Genomic DNA, 9235 nt, shown 5'->3' on the forward strand with positions numbered 1-9235 from the left:
AGTTCAGTCCATACTCTTCCAGACCTCTCTGCTTTCCATGATCTTAGAAGCACATGGCTATGCATTTTGAATGGGCAGTGTTTTTTTCTTTTATGTAAATGGTATCATTTTGTACTTATTGTTCTGCAACTTGACTTTTTCTCACAGTGATTTGCCTGGATCTCTTTCCATTTCAGAGCTCTCTTTTTCTTTTTAATTTGCCATTTTATTTAAACTTTTTCCTACCAAAGGACCTTTAGGTTGTCTCCAGCTTATTCTGTTACACTTTTCCTAAACAATTCTAAAGTAAACCTCCTGAAATTTGTTTCTTTAGGGAAGACACCAAATAGTGGAACAGTAAGTCATGTAAGAAATAAATTAGACACTGTCAATATTTTCTCCAAAATGGAGGTACGCATTTTCTCTCACAGAGATGCTTCATAATCTGGCTTCCTTATGAGGTGAGGCGCCTTCACACTTTGTCATTTTGGCTGGTGTGTCTTCCCTTTTGGACCTCAGAGAGGTGGGTGGAATTGTACCACTGAACCAAGGAAAGGGGATTGTATCACTGCTGGGGCTCCCAGGGGCACCTCTGCTTTCTCCCCAAAGCAGCTCCCCGCCTCCCAGGAACCCTGTTACATGTTGAGGATGGGTACCACTTGGATACTTGTTTCTCATAGCCATCCCATCCTTTTGTACTGCAGTTAGGAAGCAGACCGAGCTGGGGGTGCGGCCCTGCCGGCTTTAAAAAAAATAACACTATTTTATTTGAATACATAATATAGTCACATGATTCAAGAATCAAACAATATAAAAAGTATTAAGAGAAATGTCTTGCTCCCACCCTTATCCCCTTGTATCTTATTCCCCAACCCCTCACGGCTACTTTTTAAATTTCTTACATATCTTCCAGAATTTTCGAAATCAGATAAAAGACCTTGGAAAGAACTGTCTTATTTTCTTCTGCTGTTTGTTGCATAAAAGCTAGCACCCTATAAACACTGCCTCTTGTTCTTATTTATTTATTAGGCTGCACCGCGCGGCATGCGAGGGATTGAACCCATGCCCCCTGCAGTGGAAAAGCAGAGTCTTAACCACTGGACCACCAGAGAAGGCCCTCCTGTTCTTTTTTTTTTTTTTTTTTTTTTGCGGTACGCGGGCCTCTCATTGTTGTGGCCTCTCCCGTTGCGGAGCACAGGCTCCGGACGCGCAGGCTCAGCGGCCATGGCTCACGGGCCCAGCCGCTCCGCGGCATGTGGGATCTTCCCGGACCGGGGCACGAACCCGTGTCCCCTGCATCGGCAGGCGGACTCTCAACCACAGCGCCACCACGGAAGCCCACCAGATATACTTTTGATGAACAATAGAAACGAAAGGGAGAGGTATCAAGGCTGGTCTTTTCTGGCCAGTGATGTTCCTAAGTATCTCGCATTCAGTGATGAGGAATGAGCTTCTGAGTCCCCAAGGAGGATGCTCATGGCCCCATTTACCTTGACTCTTCTATGTCAGATCCAAGACAAGTCAATGACCACGTGGCAAAACATTTGTTTTCAGTGAACTTTATTTCAAAATCATTGAACAATCTGATCATCCTTCCTCATTCATAAATATTCCTTTTGAAATGATCTGAGCTTAAATATTTTCAGGCTTAGTGAAAGGACTTGATATAAAGACGGCACACTAGCCCAAATGAAATTGGTTCCATAGATATAGAAGACTAGGATTTTTCACAGACTCTGCTGTTTCTTGGCCCCCTTGAATTAAATTAAATAGATTAACCCATCAATAAATAAATAAATAATTAATTAAATGGTCACTCATCAGAAGCTGTGTGCAAAGGACAGAGGATTTCTCTGAACCTAGTGTGCCATGGTTTCTGCCAGGCTGGCTTTGAGTGAGTGAAAGAGGTGAGAGAGGGCTGGCTCAGTGGTTGGGGTCTGAGGACGGGCAGAAGAAGCGTGGGAAGAGTGGGGTTATTCCCGCCGGCTGGTGGGCAGGAGGTCTCGTAGCACGAATATACGGAGGGAAGTTGGGCATTGATTAGACAACAGTGAAGTTCAGGCTGCAGCCATGCTCTTCGATTCCCCTTCTGCTAGCCCTCAGGGTCATTCAGCCCATATGGACTCTGGGTACAGCTTCCTTTAGGGAGAGATGATTTCCATGGTGAAGTCAGTTATATCATGGCCGCCTTTGGAACGTCCTAGGAAGATGGGCTTTTCTTCTGCTTGAGAGGTGCTGATGTACCAGTTGGGGTACAGGGCAGATTCAAATTCGACGCTATTCTTGATTTCTGTCTTGTTGAAGACAAATCGCTTTTCCATCTTCCACTTTGGGTAAGTTTTGGGGTCTACCTCCTGCAGCAAAACAGAAATAAACATATTCATGAGGGCAGGGACACAGACGCTCTACTCTGATCTGGACAAAGATATTCTCTGGGTCGGCTAGAGAGAAAATGGATACGAAGGTCACAGGCCCAGGAGCCAGACTCCTGAGTTATCTTTGAGACCCCAGGTTTCTATGTGGTGACTGAAGGTGTCCCTTATCCTCTTCTGAAACTTAGCATCAAATGCTAGGTGGGAATGTTTTTCAAAAGTGAAAATTAGATTAAAGCTCCTAGGCGTATCTGTTTGCAGGGACTTTGCTGTATTTTCCTCATGGCCCTGTGGCTAGAATGACTTCAGCTTGGAAATGAAGCTTTTGCTGGGAAAGCGGGTGAGGGGAGGTGTGATTTTGGGAGAGGGTTGGAAATGATGACAGGTGACTGGTCCCCTGAGCAGATTAAGTTCCCAAAACGTCATCTAACAAGTGGAGCAACCCTAGCACTGTATAATCTGTTGGGTGGTCACAATGGCAAGACACAAGAACATCTACATAATGATTTAATTTTCTGTGGTGGGAGTGAAAGTTGCATGCATTTAACACTTACATTAAACTTATTTACATCTATGCAAAATTATCAAGTAGCTCTGCTCCCAGAGTTTCTAAGGGGAAGAGGTAGTTGTCTTGGAAGAAAGTGATGGCTAGGCGTCCTTCAGAGGAGCCTGAGAAGGGCCTTCAGCCCCTGGTACCCACTCACCTCCAGCTGCAGGATGGGCCTATCGCCTTTCATCACACAAGACAGGTATAGATTCTTTTCCTTGAGGCCTAAGGCCACAGGTATCTTGTCGTTACTTTCATCTCCTTGCACGAAGCTCATGCAGAAAACCACTGGGGAGAGGAAAGGGGTCTCATGGTTAGGGACACACAGCACTGCAGGGACTCTTACAATTTAGCATCCTCTGCGGAAACCCACACCGAGGTCCCTATGGCTTAACAGACAGGGTAATGGGGCTTCTCACAGATCATAGCAGGTTCAGTTGGTTGAAACAGGTTTTTCCCCAAAGAAGGTCTAGGGGCTTCTCAGAGCCTCACCACAGCGGCAATGAAGAATCAGGGGGTCTGATTTTTAGAAACTGCAGAAAGTCATCTTGTCCCTGACGGGTGATGTGTCCATCCACAAGAGCACAATAATTTGATCAACGTGAAAAGCGAGAAAAGAGAGAAAGCTGGGTCCCGGAAAAACATCGGGCACGGATCTGTTTCAGGAATGTAGAGAAGGAAGTGGGAAGAACTTGGGAAAGGAGCTTAGCTGGGAAAAGTGGCTGCAAAGAGAGACATGCATTTTTTTTTTGCGGTACACGGGCCTCTCACTGCTGTGGCCCCTCCCCTTGCAGAGCACAGGCTCCGGACGCGCAGGCTCAGCGGCCATGGCTCACGGGCCCAGCCGCTCCGCGGCATGTGGGATCTTCCCGGACTGGGGCACGAACCCGTGTCCCCTGCATCGGCAGGTGGACTCTCAACCACTGCGCCACTAGGGAAGCCCGAGACATGCATTTTAATCTCCCTTAGTCATAGCTGTCTGACTTGGAGGCCCCAAGGTCACCCTCACAGTGCAATTCTAAAGAAACAGGGCTGTCTTGTCTTGGCTCACACCAGGAAGCTTTCCCACAGTGATGCCTCTCTCCAAGGTCAGCAGCCTTGGAAGAGAACTGCCTGCTTCTTTCAGCTGCCCCCTGGACTGCAGCCACGGTGGCAAAGTGCTGGGCAGATTCCCACAACCCGTGGGACCCCAGTCTCGAGACAATTGCCAGTGACAGTCGAGAGATATGAGCTCCTGCTTGTCAGTAAGGTTTCCCTCTAAGGAACCATCTGGTATTGGGCCGGAAAGATGTTAGGGGCGAGGGGGCGGGGCTGGGCATGAGGCGGGGGAACAGATTATCTCCTCACCATTCTAGTTTCAACTGCAACAACAGGAAGAAAGAACCCACGGGCGGTTAGGTCTTGTCCATCAAACGACTCCTTTCTAAAAGAAGCACTGACGTGGCGCTACCATTAAATGACTTGAGTGAACAGTGGTCCTGAGCGTGCTTGAGCCCCCTAATTTCTCAGAGTCACCTCTCTTGCTGAAAAATAAATGCGCTAAGGGACTCGATCTGGTGTCAACGCTAGGACCCAAACAAAAACATATCCTTTATTGTATGTTATTTCACTGCTGTCGATCATTTGCCTTAATCATCTACTCTGTTGAAAGTGTAGAGAATTAGCAAGCTACCAGGAGGCCAAGAAAAGAAGCAGGGTGTCCCCAGGTACCTTCTCGGTTCATATCCCGTGCGAGGAGGTGGAGAGCCTTCAGCACACACGGGCTAGCCAGCACCAGGGATTTTTGGTCTCTGTCCTGGAGTTTGCAGGTCAGCGACTGCACAGCCGCGTCACACAGAAGATCATCGTCGTACGTTTCAAAGATGACAGGCTCTAAAATGTGGAGCACAGACGTCGTTTAGGTGGAAACTCAGAGGGGCAGGCCTGGTGCTGTGAAGCAGCAGAATTTGGTTCCTCCGAGGATATCTGAGCACGCACAGCCAAAGTGTGATTATAACATTGGTGGGCAGGAAGCTGGGGTGCGTCAGAACACTGGGCCTGGCACCCTAAGATTTGGGTTCAAGCCTCAGCTCTATTGCTGGCTGTGGATGGGCCATAGAGCTACTTATGTAAAGTGGCAGCGGCAATAGAACTGGCCCAACAGGGATATTCTGACACTCGCAGGAGATACATAAGTGAAAGCCCTCAGAATGATTGGGTGCTTTGCAAAGATCAGTAGTTATCAAGGTCCTATTTTAAGAATAGTTTCAACAACTAAAAATGAGACTAAAACCATCACCAAATTGGATTTTATACAGTCGTGTCTTGAGATGTTACATTTTGGGTACCATTTTATGCGTGACCATGAATATATTCTGGAAAAGCTTCCATTCTTAAGATTAATAGCACTATTACCCAGTTACACCATCCTTTCAGTAAAGAAGAATTCCTTAAAAAATCTTTTAAGTGAACAAATCGATCTGATGGAAGACAAAAAAAAAAAAGAATGGTTTCAACTAAAGAGATGATTAATTGCGTTTCTAGGTGTCTCTGTTTGCCTCTCACTACTGGGCCTTCTACTTTTAAAGGGTTTCAGCTTTAGGGAAGTTTAGTTGACTGTTGGGTTACGGCCTCTGAGAAGGAAATGACCAGCAATCTCGTGTCTGCCCTCAGCTCTCGTTAGGTACCTTCTTCAAAGATGAGTGAAAAGATGCTCCTCAGGCCATCATCCTGGAAGGTCTGTGAGCAGGGGATCTTCTGCAGCTTCTCCACAGCCACGATGACCGACACCACATGCCTGAAGCTTTTGTTGTAGAGCTGGTGGGAGATTTGCAGGTGGATGCTCTCATCTCCCGTGGAGCTGAGGTCCAGGTGTTGGACGCAGCACTGTAGAGAGAATAAGGAAGTCAGCGTGGGAAGGTGCTTCTGCCAGAAAACTCTGGTTTTGACATGAGAGAGGACGAAGGAGGGGGTAACAGAGCTTCTAAGGATAAACGTTCATCTCTCTGCAGCCCAGAGAGGTTAAGTGGCTTACCCAAGGGCACATGGCAAGAGAGAGGCAGACCCAAAACCAAAACGTTGGCTTTCTGATGCCCTATATGGCATTCTTCTAGAATAAATACCATTTCTACCTTATCTCTTTTACACATGCTCTACCTAACTATAAACTTATACCTTCTGACTTTTGATATTTTTGTAAATCTAATGCACTAACACTATGTAGTTAATTTTTCATGGCAATGATGATCATAATATTTTCAATACATCTATGCTCAATCAACAATTATTCTTTTTTTTTTGCGGTACGCGGGCCTCTCGCTGTTGTGGTCTCTCCCGTTGTGGAGCACAGGCTCCGGACGCGCAGGCTCAGTGGCCGTGGCTCACAGGCCCAGCCGCTCCGTGGCATGTGGGATCTTCCCAGACCGGGGCACAAACCCGTGTGCCCTGCATCGGCAGGCGGACTCTCAACCACTGCGCCACCAGGGAAGCCCAATCAACAATTATTCTATACAAGTTTTTTTTTTCTCTCAAATGCTCTCTCATAAATAACCTGACAATACTTTAAAAGTGGTTACTATTCCTGAAATAGGTTCCCATTTCCACCTTATTCAGAGAACCTGTATAACTAACTGCATTAAGGCTTAACTGAGGTTGCCCCCAAGGCACGATAATGGTTTAAAAGCTTGAAGGACAGCTAAAGAGACATATAACAGTGCAGAGGAAAGCTGAGTGCGAGATAAGTTCCTGCCCAGAGCAGAGGCCCCAGATGAGGGAGAGCCAGGCTCCTGGAAGAGACAGTGGAGGAGGGCCGGGTGGCACCCCACCCAGGGCCAGAGAAAACCAGTTACGCTGTTTTTAAAACCTTTAAAGAGATGTGCTTTTAACAAGACTGAGACTGGATGAGGAGGCTGGAGGAGGCTGTCATGAACTAAAAAAGTAAGAGAGAAGTAGCTGCCTGCTAATCTGTACAAGTGCATTAGCTGGGCTGATGGCTGGACACCCTGGGAAAGTTATCAGGCCTCTTACAGAAGAGAAGAGCCAGCTGGAACATCAGCAAGGCTCTCCGTTAAGATAAGAGTCAGAGGGCTTCCGTGGTGGCGCAGTGGTTGAGAGTCCGCCTGCCGATGCAGGGGACACGGGTTCATGCCCCGGTCCGGGAAGATCCCACATGCCGCGGAGCGGCTGGGCCCGTGAGCCATGGCCGCTAAGCCTGCGCATCTGGAGCCTGTGCTCCGCAACGGGAGAGGGCACAGCAGTGAGGGGCCCGCTTACCGCAAAAAAAAAAAAAAAAAAAAAAAAGAGTCAGAGAAATACTCCTCTGCTGGGATAGACTTAGCTCCTGCTGACAATATTTCAGAACGGAAGGTTGCGGGATGCTAGGGTCTCTGACGTCATCCAGCTCATGAGCCTTATTTTTCAGATGAAGATCAGAGGGGTAAAATGACTCGACCAAGATCCACTGGCAAGTGAATAATTTTCTTGCCACTCCCAACTGAACTTTTTCTGTACATCAACTATGCCCTGTTATCATAAGCTCCACCCCAGGGAGCAAAAAGCAACTCCACCGTTAAAGGATGCAGACATGTTCATTCTCAAGATCATCTTCTCTGGGTCTCAGAGTGTGACTTAAGTGATTAACGTAGTTTCATCACTCTTAGGGCTAAAAGCCTCTTCTAAAAGGAGAATCAAATTTGCGTTGGAGCCTGGACCGTCTTCCTAACATGAAACAGCAAACGCTATCTCCACTGTAATTCCCCCCCACCCTCTGCAATCATGGCCACCATCACCAAGTCTCAGTGAACCACTGTGGTGGCATGGGAGCTGCATAGTGGCCAGCCTGCGTCTGTCTCACTGGAAGAGGAGAAAATCATTTGAACACAAAACTCCATAGGAACAAGGTGGACCCCTTTCCTTGAGTCTTTCCCATGTCAGAGCCCCTTCATGTGTTGGGAGCTAAGCCCACGGACTCACCTTCATCTGTTTGGGGTCGTCAGCCTCAAATAACAGGTCATTCTCGTCACTGTAATAAAAACAGAGAGATTGTTCAATTATGTCTCCTGGACAAGATTATTTTTCCTTCCCTGCAAACAGTCTTCACCGTTAATAGGAAACTGCAAACAGCATGTTCCTTAGGGCTGCCTGAAGCTGCCAGGTTCCGTGGTGATATGCAATGGAAAAGCAAATGAGGCAGGGCAGGTACCCACGTTGCTCTCTGTTGGATGCTGAGACCTAACTTCCAGCCCAGTTAAAATCTGAGCTTTCTGTCTCATTTAAGCCAAATGTTGCAAGGGATCCCCTGTATTGTCCACTTGACACCTTTCCTTCCTGTTTGCCCTCTGCAGGCTGTCCCTGCAGCAACATCTAGATGGCCTATGGGTGCCAAGGCCAGACTTATAGTGGGAAATTAGTCTTTAAAGCAGGTTTGCCTTGGAACCCTGCTTGCCACTGAAAGAGGCAGTTTGGTGGGGCAAATCTGGTCTTCAAGCTCAGATGACACACTCCACTCTTGAGAGGGGAGCCCTGTTCACATTACCGGTATCAATTTTCCCACTGACCTGTAGTAAGCCATCACTTCGTTGGTGGGTTCAGGTACCGTTGCCATGGCTGCTTCAGAAACCTGTGTAGAGAGGAGAAAATGAGTGACCATTTGCCACGCCAGTCCCCACGAGGGCTGCCTTCACACGTGAATTGCCCTCAGCATCTAGTACCTGGTAGGCATGCAAAGAAGCAATGTTTGAACGCATAAGTGAATGCATGAAAGAGTCATCCTTTGGGTCCAGAGTAAGGCATTTGCTAAATCAAGCCTAAACCAGGAGTGGATTTATTAGGAGACCTGGGGCAGAGGTTTGATGCTGACCTCTCAGACACCAGCTGCGAGATAAGCAGTATTAATCCGCAATATTTTGCAAGTTATGGCATTATAGTACATCTGGCATTTGTGCAAAAAGCCCAGCCCTCAGGCCCAGAGAGAAGGAAGGAGGGAGAGGGGAAGGGAGGGAGAGAGGGAGAGAGCTGGTGGGGGGAGAGAGAGAGAGAGAGAGAGAGAGAGAGACTCCCTTAGGACCTAGTCATAAGGAAGAATTAAAGTGGTACCTGGACAATGAAGGCTGCCTGGAGAGAATAGAATCCCGGAGTGGCCTGTTGTGTCTCCAAGAGGTATGCTGTCTGCCAGTTTCTCCCTCACTATTTTATGGCCTTCAAAAGCAGAAGTGAGGAGCTGAGAAATTTCCCGGTTTGATTAACTGATTTCACAACCAAGTTAAAAAAAAAGAGGATGGATGGGAACTTCTGGGAGAGGGTAAACTGAAAAAATTCTCTAATCCTTGGAAGGGCAAGTGGTAGCAAACTGTGACATATT

General features: G+C 47.4%; 1 protein-coding gene across 1 annotated transcript; it reads right to left on the reverse strand.

Annotated features, from left to right (window-relative positions):
• Positions 1–1581: 1581 nt before the first annotated feature.
• On the reverse strand, positions 1582–9019 carry IL1B (interleukin 1 beta). The gene is made up of 7 exons (XM_060168877.1): positions 8971–9019; positions 8433–8494; positions 7849–7897; positions 5565–5763; positions 4609–4770; positions 3056–3186; positions 1582–2333 (listed from the first exon to the last, which is right to left on the reverse strand). Exons 2-7 carry the CDS (start codon positions 8477–8479, stop codon positions 2121–2123), a joined length of 801 nt encoding a protein of 266 aa, XP_060024860.1. The 5' UTR covers positions 8480–8494; positions 8971–9019; the 3' UTR covers positions 1582–2120.
• Positions 9020–9235: the final 216 nt, after the last annotated feature.

This window comes from Lagenorhynchus albirostris, chromosome 13 (genome assembly GCF_949774975.1).
Source record: "Lagenorhynchus albirostris chromosome 13, mLagAlb1.1, whole genome shotgun sequence".
NCBI classification, from domain to species: Eukaryota; Metazoa; Chordata; class Mammalia; order Artiodactyla; family Delphinidae; genus Lagenorhynchus; species Lagenorhynchus albirostris.

Bases quoted from the DNA above. Each gene is read 5' to 3' on its own strand.
- IL1B (XM_060168877.1), bottom strand. From the start codon at position 8,479: ATGGCAACGGTACCTGAACCCACCAACGAAGTGATGGCTTACTACAG. The intron at 7,898-8,432 runs GTCAGTGGGAAA...TTTTTATTACAG, and splicing joins GAAGTGATGGCTTACTACAG to TGACGAGAATGACCTGTTAT. The intron at 4,771-5,564 runs GTACCTAACGAG...TCCACATTTTAG, and splicing joins TTCACTCATCTTTGAAGAAG to AGCCTGTCATCTTTGAAACG.